General features: G+C 40.7%; 1 protein-coding gene across 5 annotated transcripts in view; it reads left to right on the top strand.

The window, feature by feature from the left end:
* sumf1 (sulfatase modifying factor 1) overlaps nt 1–19,240 on the top strand; it is a 129,680-nt gene that overhangs the window by 91,589 nt on the left and 18,851 nt on the right. For 3 of the 5 annotated variants that reach the window (XM_062969733.1, XM_003217812.4, XM_062969732.1), the window contains one exon: nt 12,132–12,191. In XM_062969733.1, the coding sequence (XP_062825803.1) occupies nt 12,132–12,191 (60 nt within the window). Of the gene's footprint in view, nt 1–12,131; nt 12,192–12,500; nt 12,561–19,240 lie in introns of all 5 variants that reach the window. The other 2 variants (XR_001730013.2, XM_008105335.2) reach the window with 1 other exon arrangement.

Genomic DNA, 19,240 nt, shown 5'->3' with positions numbered 1-19,240 from the left:
AACCCAAAAGAATCACAGGATTTAAAGAAAAATGCAGGAACATGGTTTAGAATACTCTCACTTCAAGTCCTGTATTTCCCAATTATTTCTGTTATTAAAGCTGTAAAACCAACAGCAGCATTTACAGGTATATTTCAGTTAGCAAAGTAGAAGTATCCCAGGAAGTTGTTTATTTAACCACAGATTTGCTATTGCACCCAGAAAGAACAGGGACAGTTTCCTACACTACAAAAAAGAAGAGCAGTTTAATGTGTTTCAGAAAACTCAATTCTAAACAAACCATTGTAAAATGGGGAAAAACAGATCAGATCAGCTTGACATAAGTGAACCAAACATTCTGAACCTTCTAGAGACCAATTGAAACCTGGACACACTGTTAAGATGCATTCAAGGAATATTCCCCCCTGCTTTCAACTCCACTTATCTTATGATTTCCATTTTGATGGCCATTGTTATGCTGTGGACAGGGCCATAGCCTGGGGGGAAAAAGGGGGGGGGGTTGAAACCTTTTTTAGTGAATCATGAGTAGTTCCATAACGCAAAATAATTTAGATATCAGGCTCCATCGATAAACTTCAGTGGACACTCATAGGGATTTGGTTAATCAGTTAAAATTCATGAGTAAACCAGGTTTTTTTTAAAACCTGAAAAATAACACTCCCCCCCACTCCCCCCTTGGCTCTGGCTGTGGATTGCATTTTTACCATACTATGGGTAGTTGGTTGGGCAGATTATCTTCTTCCTCCCTTTCCTTCTATAATCTGCACACACACTAGTTTGGGATCTTGGAAGCAAGTGCTGTTTACATTGCTTGTTGTATGCTGGCAGGCACAGCTACAGCAGGATCTATTAGAATAAAATCCCATTCTTTTCCAACTCAAGTCTTATTGCACTGTTTGCTACAGACGTGTTTCTGCAACCCTACGCCTCCTTTTGAACGCCTTCATCCCCCTCTTCATATTGATACAAAGTAGAAGTCAGAAAAAAACTACTCAAAGTATGCATAGGGATCAGGAGCCTGGGCAAGTATAAAAAAGACTTTAGAAATAGAAGTTTCTTTGTCAGAAACATTGTTGATTGTTCCATCCCTTGGGTCCTCTTATGTTATTATAAATCAGTTTCCAGATCCTATGACTTCGTTCAAGCTGGCTGGAGATTTTGGGAACTTAAATCCAATGGCAATTGAGTTTGGGAACCACAACTTTAAATATTCGAAAGCTAAACAACTGTGCTGATGGCTCCAATGGCAAAAAGAGTGATTAACAGTACAATTTTTGTGCCCACACATGCATGAGAGAAAGGAAGAGCTGAAAGATGGCCCGCTTCTGCTTTGCCAACTGTAACTTATCCGCTGGCAAAGAAGCAGCCAAGCATAAATATGATAAATTAACTGTGCTGCTTCTTAACGTAGCAGTGGATTTTAATGTAAGCCTTTTGCCTGTTTGGAAATGCAAGGTTGCTGGGCAAAATACTCTATAGCTCAACATTAAGAGGCTATTTTAGCTTTGTGGCACCACAACCGGTTTGCACTCTCCTTTGTTTTACTTGTGGAAAGTTACAGATTAGTGTTTAGAAATACATTTTGTATTGCTTTACAAGTGCTAGCAGATGGGCACCATTTAAATGTTTACAGAAGCACTTGTAAAACAACTTTTTACAGGTGTAGAATGAGATTTGCGTTACCTTCAATCTGCCCTTATATCTCCACTCCTGTACCTTTTCTGGTTTGTGAAAGGGATACTTGCCTCTGGATAAAAGAGTCTGTTTTTCAACCCACTGCCTTCACTGGTACAAAAAGAAAGATCATTTTTATGACCATGAAGGATAGGGAAAGTGTAGGCAGAAACAGCTCTGCATCTTCCCAGCAAAGGTCATAATATGTTTCTCTCTGTCAATACAGATCTCTCTTACCTTCATGTTGCCTGTTCCCTCATCTCAGTTGACATCGTTTCTGCAAGCCAGGATTGGGGATTGCAAGGTGTTGTTGGAACATTACTTCCCATCATCCCCAGTCAGCCTAGTCACTGATGATGTGAGTAGTAATTCTTGAATGCTAGAGGTTCCAGACCCCTGTCCTGTGAGGCCTGCCCATTTTGTGGCTCTCAGCAAGCCATTCTAGATCAATACATTTCTACCTAGGCAGAAATAGGGGCCCTTTAACACAGGATTTCATAGAATGCAGCTATGGCAGTTAAAGTGGAATCATAGTGTTATAATTGTGTAGTGTGGAAGGGCCCCTGAAGTTAAACAGAGCTGGTAGTACTCTCTCATTAAAGCAATGGTATTCCCCATAGTAACCTGTGGATGTGAGAGCTGGACCACAAGAATGGCTGAGCGAAGGAAGATAGACGCTTTTGAACTTTGGCATTGGAGGAAAATTCTGAGCGTGCCTTGGACCACAAGATACAACCAATCCATACTCCAGGAAACAATGCCTGGCTGCTCACTGGAGGGAAGGATCTTAGAGGCAAAAATGAAGTACTTTGGCCACATAATGAGAAGACAAGAAAGCTTGGAGAAGATAATAATGCTGGGGAAGATGGAGGGAAAAAGGACGAGGGGCGGACCAAGGGTAAGATGGACCAAGGGTATCCTTGAAGTGACTGGCTTGACCTTGAAGGAGCTGGGGGTGACAACGGCTGACAGAGGGGTCTGGCATGGGCTGGTCCATGAGGTCACGAAGAGTCGGAAGTGACTGAATGAATAAACATAAAAGTCCTCTCCCCTGCCTCCAAGTTCCACAACAGAAAAACAAGCAGTGCCTCCCCAAATGACCTCTAACATACAGGCTTTTGGAAAGTTTGGATTGTCCTGGAGGAATCCAAGAAGGTTCACTGGGATCCCTTTCTTGACAAAAGCTTTATTTTCTCTGACTTCTGGAATGAAACAGTAGGTGACTCAAGTTCAGTGACCAAACATTCTGTTCACTCTTTTTTTTCTTTTACTAACACCTTTCCATTCTTACATTCTTGGCTCCATTATTTGATTGATTGCCCACTTTGATTTTTGAAGTCTTCTTACTACCAGTTTTCCTTGGTGTTGGCTTGTTTTACTGTGCAAATTGTCTATAATTACTTTGCTTGCTTTTTGTTGAACTTTGAATTTGGAATAACCTTCCATTTATTTTTATAACAAGGCTCTTCCTTTCATTTACATGGACAATGGAAACATTGTGGGCCAATAAATCAAATAATGGACCAAACGTATAGCTTAAGGACTCACAGATGTTAGCAGAATAAAAAAGAATTAATTTGGCTACTTGCAGAACTTTCAAAAAACCTTTGCTTCGTCTCATTTTATTGATCCTAGAATCTCTGGCTCCTGTCCAATATTTAGCTTCTTCTCAACATAGTATCTCCTAACCTGTTGTCCTCAAGGTGTGTTGATCCACACTTCCCTGGCAAATGAAGGGAGTTGTATTTCAGTACATTTGGAGGGTGGTAGGTTGGAGAAAGTTGCCTTGGAAACTGTCTTTTTTCCCATTAAGCCTCTCCTTTGTTCCTATTAACTCTGCTTAGCTTTACTAATTCACTGTATTCATAATGTGTACAGTTAACCTCTCTCCTTCCCATCGTTCTTCCTTTTCTGCCCTAGATTGCAACTCCTTTGAGGCATGGACCTGTTGTTAATTTAGTGCTTGTGTACTGGCAAGCCATGATTTAATAGTTACAAGTAATTAACAATAGGGCATAGCAGCACAGAACCAGGAGATCCATAGGAAGTACAACAGCAATTCAGATTGTGCCTCTTTCAACGTGGACTAGAATAAACTGGATATTCATATTTCCATTGTGACCAAAGTCAAATATGCAGGATCGTGCAAGCATACGCAAATATTAGCTTTTCATGACCTCATGTTGCATATAAACGTAAGTGGGAGCCGTATTTAATTCTTAATCTAAAAATATAATACATTCATCTTATTTTTTCCATGCTAACACAGCAGGGACACTCCAGAGGAAATTTCCAAATCAACATTACTGTCTAGTAAGGGGAGGGGGGATTAAAATAATGACTGATATCAGTGGTAGATGGCAGTGGTCAGCGGCTTAGTACTGTTTCAAGGAAGATAGGAGCTGTATATGCAATACCTTCTTTATATTCTTGCTCGCAGATGTATGGAGTGAAAACAGCAGTTTAAAAAAAAACTCTGAATTTCTAGTAATGGTTTTTCCTCAGACAGTACTATAATGGCTAGTTATGGGCTGTCAATCTTTTTGTTCTTTACTGTTGTGAAGTTGACTTCGACGTACAGTGATCCTATGAATTAAGAGACCCCCAATTCTCCCTATCTTCAGCAGCGTTGCTCAAGTCTTGCAGACGTAGGGCTGGGGCTTCCTTGATTGAGCCTATCCACCTGAAGTATGCTATTCCTCTTTTCCTACTGCCCCCCAATTTACCAAGTATTCTCGTCTTTTCTAGTGTGTCATATCAACTAAAGCAGGACAGCATCAGTTCAGTCATCTTGGCTTCTAGGTTTGATTTGTTTTAGGAACCATTTATTTGTCTTTTTACTGGCCCATGGTATCTTTATAATTCTTTTCCAACACCACATTTCAAAGGAGTTTAATTCTTATCAGGTTTCTTCCCTGTCCAGGTTTCACACCATACAATTAAAATAGGAATTTGATGGTTTGAAAGATCCTGTATTTAGTATTTAGTGACACTTCAGGATCTTTTCTTGTTCCTTCATAGCTGCCGTTCTAAGCCCTAGTCCTTTTTTGATTTCTTAACTGCAGTGTCCATTCTGATGAATGATTGAGCTAAAGTATAGAAAATCTTAAACTTTTTAAATGTCTTCATTATCTACTTCAAAGTTATGTAATCTTTACTTTCCCCATTAATACTAAGAGCATTCATCCTCTTATTAGTCATTTGTACTGACTTTAATCATATCACAGAAACACAGCCAATGATATTTTGCTGTGATGTGATAATTTGGCTGTGAAATGCTCTGTAGCATTTCAACGATAAGGGGGATAGCAATACATCTTTAATCTTGTGTCCCTTTTTTGAGAGCTCTGAAATTTTCTTGCAGATGGAGAAAACGCAGTGCCTGGAATCTTGTTGCTGACATATTGTATGTGCACATAAGTGTGATTTACATATGTGCATGGCTGTTTGCTGTACGGCTATCATAAGTCAGGAAAACTTAAACAAACACATCAACAACAATGTCTCTTGGACAAGGCACAGGGAACTATTTTATATTGCTTGTGCACCATAGCCCTCCAACCCCAGTGTTGGTGGCTGCTTCTGTTGCTTATTGGTGGGGAAGACAGGGGATGGAAAGGTGAGGCATTACTAACAATGAGATAATTGGTCTGTGGGAAACACATAAGGAACGTATGCTGAATTCATGAGCACACCTTTCCTAACCTTCACCCTTAAAAACCACACTAGGTGCATTTTAATTGACAGAATTGCCTTCCTTTTCTTTTTCCTCCCTATTAAAAAACACAGCAGTTTACCTGGGGCTTGAAATCTGCTGGATCTGATAGAAAGGATCCAAAACTGCACATGTGATGCTTTAAGCTCCACATGAATGATGTATGGCTCTGCTTTGCTAGTTTGTTGTTAGATAGTATGTGAGGTTAGAAAGATAACAGCCCAGACACTGTTTATTATAGTGATTGCATTTTTCTGTGTTCCCTAACAAGCCATCTGTGCCCGTGTCCTCAAGGATACGATGGGGATTTTAGCGCATCATTTCTGCAAACTTTAGCTATAGTCTCATTAATCCAAGGCTGGATGAACTGAGCCTCAGGAGGGTACTGTGTGTGGCTCAGTACTTATGCCTTTCACATTTAACTCTTAGAGCAATGCTTTATGTGAAGCTTACCTAATTCTTGAACAGATCTTTTCCTTTTTTTCAAATAAAACCTGCCCCCTTAGAATGTTACTTATTTTAATGTCTCTGTCAGAGTTTTTACTGGTAAAATGCCTTTGAAAAGAAATATATTTATTTACACCTTCCTTTCAACTATCTACTGCTAGAGATTAAAGACTGATATGTAGATTCCATCTGTCACTCTAGTTTAAATTAAAGACTTGCAGGAGAACAAATAAACTTTTTATTGTCTTGTAACATTTCTGCAAAATATAACTGCATGTGTTGGGTGGATAGGTTTGAGAGAAAAGAAAAGGAGGAAGGGAGACAGAATTAATGGATAATTCAGTTTGCTTGTATTTATGATTTGGTGTTTGGAGGTGCAATATGAATGCACACACACAAATTTATCCTTTGACATGCACTTTTAGTATGATATATCCTATTGTTACTGAAAAGCTTAACCATGATGGATTTTGTAGTTAGGATTTTGTGTTGGCATCACCAGAATGCTATATTGTTGTTGAAATTTGATATATGTATTTTGTTATGAAAGTAACATTACATTATAAGACTCATAGTTACATATCACATTGGTCAAACATTACAGCAATAAGGAATAAGGTGATAAAAAGAGATACAGTAACTTATACTTTTCAGTAAAAACAGATTAAATACCTGAATGTAAATTCATTTGTAAGTTGTATCGATACATTGGTTTTTCAGATATTGTAAGCATAGTTAAATCTTTTGTTCACTGGATGTGTCAGGGCATAAAAGATGAATTTCTGTTAAATTCTATGACATTGGAAAATAGTTAAAAAGTAATATGCACATCACTAAACACCAAACAACTTTCTACTACCAAATTATTTGTGTTATTACTTGTCCCAGAATGAGGCAAATAGGGGACATTTGCAAAAGTTAAAAGTTGAAAGTGCATCAGCGATATTATCCCTTCAGCAATTAGTTGATTTAGAAATACCTTGTGCATGTGTAAATAATAATAATAATAATAATAATAATAATAATAATAATAATAATAATAATACACTTTATTTATATTTCACCCTTCTCCCCTAGGGGACTCAGAGCAAATTACAGCATTTTGTAAGAAGTATCCACAAGCATTGGCAAGAATTTTGTGTAGTGTTGGAAGAAAAGTATCCTGACAGTAGTTTCCTAGGTTGTTCATTTTATTATTGGGCCATAGTTGTTGAATTAAGGCTCTGTTGGATGAATTCCGCTTTTACCTTTGAACATTCATTCACTCGTTTTATTTATATCCCACTTTCCTCCCACAACCAGGACATGAGGTAGCCTAAAATGCAATATAGATAAGATCATGCAAGGGATTTATAATGTAATTGAATTATCAGCTAGATCAAAAAGAACTTAAAAGACAGAACAATTTTAAAGCAATTACAGACGATGCGGCACATGTTTTAAGCATGTTGTCTAAAGCCTGTTAGAAAAGTATTTACTTCTGTTCAAAAGGACATCCCTCTCTCAAAGCCTAGGGGCAGCTGACAGATCATTTTTGTTTTGTTTTTTTAACAGAGAACACTTTGTAGAGTTGATGTTCAGATCAGAAGGTGTTCCTTTATTGCAAGGTTAAGGTAAAGGTTTCCCCTGACGTTAAGTCCAGTCATGTCTGACTTTGGGGGTTGGTGCTCATCTCCATTTCTAAGCCGAAGAGCCGGCGTTGTCCGTAGACACCTCCAAGGTCATGTGGCCGGCATGACTGCATGGAGCACCGTTACCTTCCCGCCGGAGCGGTACCTATTGATCTACTCACATTGGCATGTTTTCAGACTGCTAGGTTGGCAGAAGTTTTGAAAGGTTATGAGTCCACAAATTGAGGGGTGAAAGAAAATAAGAATGTTTTTCAAAAAGATGTGGCTATGTCATTTAAGGAGAGAAAACCAATTTGAGAGTACTGTAGGTTCTCCACTTTTATTGAGGATTAGGGGCACAGGACCCTCATGAAAGAGGAAAAACAAAATACGGTAAGGATGCTTTTTAAAAAATAAAGAAAACAATTCTCTAGAAATCTCTTAAGTTTTCTAGTGTGACTCCATGGTCAGCTTCTGCCGGATGTTGACCATAGAATCATACTGGAGGATTGAGAAATGCCTGGAGAAATGCTTTCTCTAGGACAATCTAGGTCAGAGGTGTCAAACTTCTGGAGCTTCAGGTGTTTTAGACTCCAACTCCCAGAAGCCCTTGCCAGTTTGTCTAATGGCCAAAAATTCTGGGGCTTCAGTCCAAAACACGTGGAGGGCCACATGTTTGACACCACTGATTTCAGTCCTCTAGGGCAACTCCATAATCAGGGCGGAAATTGGTCACACCGTGATGCTGAAGTACCTAGTCATTTCTAGAGAGAACATATAAATCAAATCTGTGAATAATCAAATTAACCAAAGTTAAGCCTGTAAATGTGAAGGCAGGACTGTAATTCTGTATAAGATTTGCTTCTTTCCCAAGCTCTGTGGCCCCTTGACGCACCTTCTGAGAAGAGGACATTATGATTGGGATTAGGATCCCAGTTACAGTGAGGGTTCAGAAAGAGAAATACTGTGTAATATATGTACAGTAGAACATTCCTTGTTATACATTGCCTTATAAATTATTTAAAAGGCAGGAATTAAAAAGAAATAACGAATGGTGCAGATGAATAGTCGTTCAAAGTAATGCTGGAATGTTATGGAGAGTTTCTTTGATCTAACCTTTGTCTTTATATGGCTTATATATTATTAAGTTTGCATGCGATTGCATGATACAATTCAGTAACTGATAAAATCCAAAGCCACAATCCTTTCTGTACTTTAAACTTAAATTTAAAACTTCCTTGGGTGCAAGGTTACCTAAGTTTTTTGCATTCAGAGAAAATACGAACTTTGTATACAACAACAACAACAATAATATAGTACTTTATTTGTACTTTATTTATATCCCAGTAGGTACTTGAGGCAGCTTACAAAACAGCAAATAATAGTGCCAGAAAAACATTATTGTTTTAGAATTGAAAAGCAACCCATACTATGAGTGTGAGATTGACAATCGGAGTAAGAAGGAAAGATTTGCCTGTGGTATCCTAGACTGAGCTGCAGGGTTTGTGTTTCTCAAACCAGTGCTCCTGGGACCAATCCTTGTCTCTTGAGGCTGCCAGTACCTGACAGGTTTCCAGGAAAGAAAGAAACACTTGTAGCCAATTAGCACAAATATGGTGTTTTCTGGCATGTTGATATCACATAAAGCAATATACTGTGCTTTCGCAGTATATTGTCCCCAAAACCTTCCTCCTTTCTCTGATATAGGTAGCCACCCATTCTGCACCCTGCACGGTCCCACTCCATGAGAGGGAAACTCATACTTAGAGCTTCCAGATCCCGCCTTTCCATTTCCATATATAATATTCCAGCTATACAGAATGGGAAAATAAGAAATTTATTAATTTTTTGCTATATTTACACCCCCTCCCTCCCTCCCCCAAATACCACTGGATCTACTTACAGCTGAATTCCCCCCACTGTAATAAAACAATGTTTGTACTATTCCATTAAGGGGATAATGTTGAGTAATGCAGTTTGTGGCCTGAAGAGGTTACAGCTCAGATGCTCCAGTAATGAATTGCTGCATATTAATCCTGCTTCAGAATGTGCAATGCTCACTTTAATTCATGCTTTGCTGCCAGGATGCTCTGCACTCCCCTTATCTTTCGCTTTGCATAATTAATGAAGCTGGGGACTTAATCCAAAGAACCTGTTAATTGTATCTGTGCTTTAGAAGCAGAAGTTATCCCCTTTATAATCTTTGCATATTCAGAAAGCTCATAGTCACATGGGCACAAGAGCGAGAGAGAGAAAGAGAGGGGGGGAAGGGCGGGACCAACATTTGCAAATCAGAGATAAAACTACTTTTTTGCCAGTTACTTTTCTTCCAGATTGTGAGCTGCCCTAAGTCCCTTCGGGTGAGAAGGGCGGCATAGAAATGATGGAAATAAATAAATAAATTCCAGCAGCAAGATAGGATACATTTAGCTCTCATTTTGATTGAGATGTTTCTCAGATTTTCAATCATACTTCTTTGGGTTTGGGATTTTCCATAATTTTACTATAGGGCATCTTATTGGGTTAGCTTGCTAATAGCTTTTCACATTTTGTGTGTAGCTTGAGGGACAACTGTTTTTTATAATGTGTAGTGATACAAATGCCAAACAGTATATTAGAAAGATTCCACAGAGTTTGAAAACTATAGTCAGTTCTGAAAGTTTACATTTGTCTTGTCCATTGGTAGTTAGCAGATCACATTTATTCCTTTGGCAATATTATATGCAACTACTTAAACAGGAGTGAGCAATTATGAACTACAGTTTCCAGTTCCTTCACCATTGGCAATGCTAGGTAGATGAAACCATCTGAAGGCCAAATTTGCCCACTTCAAATAAGTGTTGGCACAACTGTGGGGAAATAGGTACATTTTCTCACATGTGATGGGACTGTAGAAAAATTCAGAACTTTATAGAAAAATAAGAAAAATAATGGAAGAAATAATAGGGAAAGAATTAATATGGGACAAAGCTAGATACATGTCTCTCACAGTAAAGGCAATGGAAGATAACAATAATTGGACAGAGATTTAAAAATATATGACAGCCGCAATACAAGCCACGATAGCCCAAGCATGGAGGGATGATACAAAATGGGATGTAGAAACCTGGTGGGCTTATATATCAGAATATATCATTAACAACTTCATCATTCAAAAGAAAAATATATATACAAATAGCTAAAAGATCAAGACTCGTTAAGGAAATGGACTGTGCTAATCGACAAAATAGACGGAGACGAAAGATACAGCACTTTGAACCAGGCGTTCCACACAATTAAACTGATGTATTGACAATATTTTGAATGGCTGTTGCAGGGGGGTGGGAGGTATGGGGGGAGGGTGGGGGTGGAGTGCGATACATTTCTAAGGACTGTTTAAAATGTCATTTAAGAAATAGTTACCTTTGGAACAATGTATACTGAAATAAGTTATGTATGGCAAAAATAGTTAATTGTTGTGATGTATCAAAAAGAATAAAATATTTTTTTAAAAAAATTGCCCACTCCTGACTCAGAACTATAAGTGACATGATGTTTCTATGAAAGCATGAAGGCCTACCTATCCACTTACCTACCCACATACCCAGTCATGTGTATGCTGCAATTCTGTGCATCATATGTAACATAAGTTCTTCAAGAGCATAGAAAAATGTTGGAATCTCATAGTGTGCACAGAATTCCTTGATTGTCTTACATTTCTGGTTGAAGTGCCATGGAGATTAACACTAACAAAATGCAGTTTAAAATGTTCTGATAACTAAATTGTTATCGTTGTCGTTATCACCATTACCACTGTTGTGATCATCTTCATCTAGCCAGATAATTAAAATGAAAATCAATACCAAAATCTGAAAGCATTCATGTTCCCCTATCCCCAATGTTTTTATGAAAGATTTTATACTCTTGCCGTTAGTGTGTAGCCATATTATCATCTCAGTGCTCTAGCAGGTGGGTAGTGTTTAAGCTTATGTGAGACCTAGAATTGCAAGATTCAAAATTAGAGGTCATAGAAAGGGCTGGGCTACATGTAAAATCTAAGGGCTCCCCAAGTGTCTCTCAGTTTTAGTATTGAATTTGTTTTCACTTTCAAAACTAAGCTCATAGTCCTACCATACAAAATTCTATCCCAAGTTTCCTTCAAGCTGTTTTTGTTTTGACGGCCTAATTTCTGAATGCGTATATCTCTCTGTTATGAACAATATTAAACTACCAAGGATGTGAGGTCTATATACGGTTGCACTCCTAAGTGGCACTCTGATATCAGTGTGCATTATGAGGGTCTGACCTACCAACAAATCCACAATTAGGTTAGGTTTTATTAATCATCAAACCTAACACTCTGTCTTGAATCAACAAAGATTTTTCCTCTCTTTCCATGAAGTAAATTGGTTTTCTTCCTTGCCTTGCAGTTTCTGTCTGTCATCACAATACCATTCTTGTCACTGTGCTCTTAGCAGTATATTACAAGTTTATCTGGTGACATTAAAATAACATGTTGTTTGCAGCTTTGATGGAAGAAAACAGAAATTACAAACTGTACTGAGCAATTGTGCCACTGGACTGTCTTCTCTTCTTTTCAGTGTTTATCACAACTCCCTCACTTTCCTGTCTCTAATGCTTACGTGATTGGTATTCAGTTGCTAGGTTTGTAAAGGTAACTATAATTGGTATCCTTTTATTTGCAGAAAGGACCTCTAACAGGGACTGATCGAGTAAAGAAAGGCGGATCCTATATGTGCCATAAGGTAAGGCTAAGATATTTCCATATAATTTTTGAAGATATTGCCACTCTGATGTTAGTACCCACAGATTGTTATTTGCGTATGTGATAACTGACAAATAACATTGTACTGAATGACATACATATGAAGGCAATGACTTCAAAAATGCTCTAGGGATGGATAGCTTAAAGTGATAATGAAACAATGAATTGTTCATTTAAGTTCTCTTTTGTATAAAGTATTGTCTACTAATTTTAGCTTGGTGACAATTTAGCTGTTCCAGTATGATATACCTAAAGTGTGAAGAGCTTGACAATCTCCCTTTTATTCCAGTGGCCAGCCCACACAACTGCTTGAACATGATACGAGATCAGAAGTTTTCAAAAGATCTAAGTAAGAGAAAAGCTACTAGGACCGCTGCAAGTGAAATTGAATCTGGATTTAGCTTGGCATGATGTACTTTTTGTGCTATCCAGCAGGAGAAGGAGGGAAAACCCCAGTAAGGTTGTTTTCAGAGAAACATTACATGGAAACAATTATGTCCAAGAGAAAAAAATAAGATTTTCCCCAATGTAGAAAGGTGGGCACAAACTATGATTTGAACTTGGTCCAATGCACCCTAGCACACTTTGCTCATAAATAGAAATTGGGAAGAACTTTATCTTTCCTCACTATCTGCCCAGATCAGATATTTAGTTTTAATACTACTGTGAAATAAACCTTCTGAGGATGGTGCTGAGATTGACACAGTGTCACTCTTGGAAATTTTTTAAATGGTGGTGTTGGTGACTATTTTTTTTCCAGTTTTTAGATGCTAGATCAAATCGGGTTTTTTTTTTACTCTTTATAGATAAATGTTTTCTATTACTCTGCTTTAAGTGTGCTTTCTTTTAGGTTTTGGGGGATTTTTACAATTTTTGTTGAGTTAATTCTGTGTTATTGTCTTAATTAAAATTTGTATAAATGCCATTTTTCATAGAATCCTAGAATAGTAGAGTTGGAAGAGACCTCATGGGCCATCCAGTCCAACCCCCCACTAAGAAGCACGAAATCGCATTCAAAGCACCCCCAACAGATGGCCATCCAGCCTCTGCTTGAAAGCCTCCAAAGAAGGAGCCTCCACCACTATTTGGGGCAGAGAGTTCCACTGTCGAACAGCTCTCACAGTGAGGAAGTTCTTCCTGATGTTCAGGTGGAATCTCCTTTCCTGTAGTTTGAAGCCATTGTTCCGTGTCCTAGTCTGCAGGGCAGCAGAAAACAAGCTTGCTCCCTCCTCCCTGTGACTTCACCTCACATATTTGTACATGGCTATCATGTCTCCTCCCAGCCTTCTCTTCTGCAGGCTAAACATGCCCAGCTCTTTAAGCCGCTCCTCATAGGGCTTGTTCTCCAGACCTTTGATCATTTTAGTTGCCCTCCTCTGGACGCTTTCCAGCTTGTCAACATCTCCCTTCAATTGCGGTGTCCAGAATTGGACACAATATTCCAGGTGTGGCAGAATAGAGGGGTAGCATGACTTCCCTGGATCTAGATGCTATACCCCTATTTATGCAGGCCAGAATCCCGTTGGCCTTTTAAGCAGCCGCATCACATTGTTGGCTCATGTTTAACTTGTTGTCCACGAAGACTCCAAGATCTTTTTCACATGTACTGCTGTCAAGCCAGGTATCCCCCATTCTGTATCTTTGCATTCCATTTTTTCTGCCGAAGTGAAGTATCTTGCATTTGTCCCTGTTGAACTTCATTTTGTTAGTTTCGGCCCATCTCTCTAGTCTGTTAAGATCGTTTTGAATTCTGCTCCCATCTTCTGGAGTGTTAGCTATCCCTCCCAGTTTGGTGTCATCTGCAAACTTGATGATCGTGCCTTCTAACCCTTCGTCTAAGTTGTTAATAAAGATGTTAAAGAGAACCGGGCCCAGGACGGAACCCTGCGGCACTCCACTCATGACTTCTTTCCAAGATGAAAAAGACACATTGGTGAGCACCCTTTGGGTTTGTTCGCTTAGCCAATTACAGATCCATCTAACCATAGTTTTGTCTAGCCCACATTTTACTAGTTTGTTTGCCAGAAGGTCGTGGGGGACTTTGTCGAAGGCCTTACTGAAATCCAAGTAGGCTACATCCACAGTGTTCCCTGTATCGACTCAACTCGTAACTCTATTGAAAAAAGAGATCAGATTAGTCTGGCATGACTTGTTTTCGGTAAATCCGTGTTGGCTATTAGCAATGACCGCATTTGTTTCTAAATGTTCATAGACCACTTCCTTAATGATCTTTTCCAGAATCTTGCCTGGTATCGATGTGAGGCTGACCGGACGGTAATTGTTTGGGTCGTTCTTTTTTCCCTTCTTGAAGATAGGGACCACATTTGTCCTCCTCCAATCTGCTGGGACTTCTCCTGTTCTCCAAGAACTCTTGAAGATAATTGCCAGTGGTTCTGAAATATCCTCAGCTAGTTCCTTCAATACTCTTGGATGTAGCTGATCTGGCCCTAGTGACTTGAATTCGTTTAGAGAGGCCAAGTGTTCCTGGACAACTTGTTTCCCTATTTGGGGTTGGATTTCCCCTATTCCTTTGTCCATTCCATGTTGCTGAGGTTGAAGATGGCTTTCTTTTTGTGAGAAGACCAAGGCAAAGAAGGCATTAAGTAGTTCTGCCTTTTCCCTGTCCCTTGTCACTATCACCCCATCTTCTCCTCGCAGAGGCCCTATTGCCTCCTTGTTCTTCCTTTTTCTACCAACGTTTTTGCTCTAGAATCAACGAGTATGTTGAAGGAAATTAGAATAGATTCACAATTTAAAACAACAATACATTAAAAACACATAAAAGGTAAACATTGAAATAGAATTAAGCAATTTATATACTTAAAAGAATATCAATTCATTGATAAAATAATAAAAAATATATAGAAAGCTCTAAAACAGTTCAGTTAAAAACACTACAGCACACCGCTCTCACACCTCCAACAACTGAGCTTGAGATAGTGGTGGGACTGAAAGAAGTACTTCTCTTGATGATCTCATGTTCCTTCACTTCCTTTATAAATGTATGTATATATATTTTAATAGCTGGTTCGGAATCTATCATCAGCTCTACAATGCCAAGCAGAGTGGGGAATATAAGAAGAGTTAAGTAGGTGGCCAAAGAACACTTTGGGGCTTTCAACCAGGAGTAATTAAGGGTGCCGGAGAAGTCATTCCTGTCCTTTTCCAGTTTTTTTCTATCTTCCATTAATAGACTTACAGTCAACACGATTGTTATTCTGAAGGTATAGTAGAGATTCTCCATCGTGGCCCCCCGGCTCTGGAACTCACTCCCCGGGGAGATTAGGCAGGCCCCTACCCTCCTCTCCTTTCGGACGAGCCTGAAGACTTGGCTCTTCCGGGAGGCTTTTGGTGACTGATCTCTGTATCATTGACCGGCTGTCCATTTCAGTGAACGCCTTCCCCAGTATTATAATGGCACTTTATAGCCATTACAGCTGAGTAACCTCCTTCCCTTGATGATATGATTTATTTGCACTCTTAGCACTTTGGCCTAGATTCTTTGAACCTTATTCATGATTTTAACATTTTATCTTGTATGTAGTTTTTATGACTTGTTTTTATGGTTTGATTATTGGTTTTATTGGTTTCTTGTCTTGTTTTTATTGTTCTATTCGGGCTTGGCCCCATGTAAGCTGCCCCGAGTCCCTTCGGGGAGATGGGGCGGGGTATAAGAATAAAATTATTATTATTATTATATAGAGATTACATTTTGAGAGATTACATCTGTTCATGGTCTTTGGACTTTTAGAGTCTTTCATTTCCACCCATAGAGTTGATGTTTGTCAGGACCCAGGCAGCAGAGCACCAATAACCATGCACAGAGGCCAGAATCTATCTAATATCTTTATTAAAGAAATATGTAAAGTTAATAAAAGCAAGCGTATGAATTAGTCCAGGAGTAGACCTTTCAGGAAAGGTCAAAATTAGTCCAAAGAAGCAATGTCCAATATGAAATATTAAGGTCCAAAGTTGTAATCCAATAACCGAAACACTCACTTTGCCAGGCAAAGTGAGGGGAGATGACAAGGTCTTTTAGTCCATGAACTTGAACGAGGCTAGGAAGTAACTTGATTCTTGGAACAACAAGGCTTGGATACAAGGCAGCAAGGAACGAGGAGCAAGGACAAGATCCGTGGTATTTACTTGGCAAAATCCGGGAAACAAGGCAAGGCTGGGTCTTGGAAAGCAAGGCAAAATCCGTGGAGGAACAAGGCTGGAAAACGAAGGCTTGAATCAGGAACAAAGGCTTGGAAGCGGAGTAGCTGTCCACACACACTACTCCAGTTGCTGACGAAATTGACTCCGCAAGATCCCTCCGGGAGCAAGGAACCTAAATAGGCCTTGTTTTCCCCACCAGAGAACACTTCTCTGGGGAACCAGAAACGAAAGTCAATCTCTGTGTCCAGATGTATGACTCCCTAAAATTTCTCATGGGAACAGGCTTTAATCATCTGAATGCTTTGCTGCTATTCTCAAACTCCTGCGATTAGCCTGTTGCACTCCCTTCTGCTGGAGAATGTAATTACGGCGCGAAAAAGGGGGAGAAAAAGGGGGAGAACTCGACTCCGGGCTTGTTTGGGAGATTTCTGGAAGACAAGCCTCCTGCAGGTGCAGAGGCTCAATTTCTGGCTGAAATGGTTCCCTTTCTGGCTGAAATGGAGGAAAACCCAAGTTCTCCTCTTCGTCAGTCACAACAGCACTAGGAATGGGACTACATGACCCATGAGTCATCACACTATCCCCCTCCTCAAGCCCCCTCTCAAACTGGGACTCTCTCCCCGAGGCGCGAGGCCGCGGTTTGGCGGGATAGGTCTGATGGAAGCGGCGGGTTAGATCAGGAGCATGAACCGTGGAAGCGTCTTCCCAAGAGCGCTCTTCGGGGCCAAAACCCACCCAGTCAATGAGATATTGTAGGCGGCGGCGGTGAAAGCGAGAATCCAAAATGTCCTGAACCTCGAACTCTTCTTCTCCGTCCACCAGAACAGGGGCGGGGGCCGGCCGGTCTGCATCAGGGCGCACACCATCCGCCGGAAGGAGCAGGGAGCGATGGAACACTGGATGAATGCGCATAGAGCGCGGAAGTTGGAGTTTGAAAGTCACGGGGTTAAGTTGCGCCACCACTGGATAGGGACCAATGAAACGGGCATCTAGCTTCCGGCAGGGACGGTGGGAGGGCAAAAAGCGAGTGGACAGAAGAACCCGGTCTCCTACCTTGATTTCGGGGCCCGGCTGGCGATGCTTGTCAGCGTGGCGTTTATAGTCCTCCTTGGCTTGGTCCAGTTGCTGGAGCAAAAGTTGCTGCGCTGCTGTGAGTTCCTGCAGCCAGTCCTCTGCTGCGGGAACTTCTGAGGTTTCAATGACAGGAGGAAAGAAACGTGGATGGAAGCCATAGTTTGCAAAGAACGGGGTTTCCTTAATTGAAGCCTGGACCCCATTATTGTAGGCAAACTCCGACAGTGGTAACAGGGAAGCCCAATTGTCCTGTTGGTAGTTTACATAACAGCGAAGGTACTGTTCCAAAGTGGCATTGGTGCGCTCAGTTTGCCCATCTGTTTGAGGATGATGAGCCGAAGATAAACGAGAGTCTATGCCCAATAGTTTTTGTAGTGCCTTCCAGAAGCGAGAGGTGAATTGGGACCCACGGTCAGTGACCAAACTCTTGGGCAATCCATGCAATCTGAAAACATGTTGGAGAAATAGATCTGCAGTCTCTTTGGCCGTGGGAAGGCCTTCGCAGGGAATAAAATGGGCTAACTTGGTGAAAAGGTCCACCACCACTAGGATCGTGGTGAATCCACAGGAAGGTGGTAGATCAGTTATAAAATCCGCAGAGATTATTTCCCATGGGCGAGATGGGGTAGGAAGGGGATGCAGAAGCCCTGAGGGCTTTTCCCTTCTTGTCTTGGAGCGCTGGCATACTGGGCAGGTGTTGATATATTTTTCTACATCCTTGCGGATCTTGGGCCACCAGAAATCTCTTAGGATCAAATGCATAGTTTTGAATAGCCCGAAATGCCCTGCTGGCTTGCAGTCATGACACAAACGAAGTGCCTTTTCCCTACCCGGTCCTGGGGGGATGTAAACATGATTTCTATAGCAAAGCAGCCCATCCTTAAGCGAAAAGGGAAAATGTAGTCCTTGGCGAAGTTGGTCCTGCGCCCAGGCATCTGCTTGCTGACTAGCCCTGATTTCTTGAGCACAAAGTAGTAGAGGGAGTAGAGGGAGTTGATTCAATGGGAGTGGATTTGGTGTTCCCCACTGTGAGCGTGGCAAAGTTCCCGGGTTGTAGCAGCTGGGACTCAAAGGTCTCCTTGCGTCCTGCAGCGTATTCCGGTTTCCGTGACAGAGCATCTGCTTGCTTGGTCTGGGCTGGGGTTACATAATGAATTTGGAAGTTAAAACGTTCAAAGAATAAAGCCCAGCGTTGTTGTCTCTGATTTAGCTTGCGGGCAGTTCTTAGATGCTCTAGATTCCGATGATCAGTATGGACTTCAATGGGAAATTTGGCCCCTTCTAACCAATGTCTCCAAGTTTCAAAGGCTGCCTTTATGGCCAATAGTTCCTTTTCCCAAATGGTGTAGTTTCTCTCTGGTGCGGTCAATTGACGGGAATAAAAGGCACAAGGATGAAGATGATCTCCCACCGGTTGTAGGAGTACAGCCCCAATTGCTACATCGGAGGCGTCCGCCTGCACAACAAAAGGGGTTTCAGGATCTGGGTGCTGAAGGATTGGCTGGGACGTGAATAATTTCTTTAGTTGCTGGAACCCTTTCTCTGCTTGATCTGTCCAGCGGAAGGGCTGTTTCCCACGGATGCAGCTGGTGATTGGGTCAGACCAGCGGGCAAAATCTGGAATGAACTTGCGGTAATAGTTCGCGAACCCCAAGAATCGTTGCACCTCTTTTTTGTTGGTTGGCGCCCGCCATTCCAATACTGCTGAAACTTTTGCCGGGTCCATGGAGAGCCCTAGTGGCGAGACGCGGTACCCCAGGAAATCTACCTCCTGTAGATCAAAAGCACATTTTT

This window comes from Anolis carolinensis, chromosome 2 (genome assembly GCF_035594765.1).
Source record: "Anolis carolinensis isolate JA03-04 chromosome 2, rAnoCar3.1.pri, whole genome shotgun sequence".
NCBI classification, from domain to species: Eukaryota; Metazoa; Chordata; class Lepidosauria; order Squamata; family Dactyloidae; genus Anolis; species Anolis carolinensis.
Note: the sequence above shows the minus strand (reverse complement) of the source record. Positions and strands in the feature narration are given on the sequence as shown.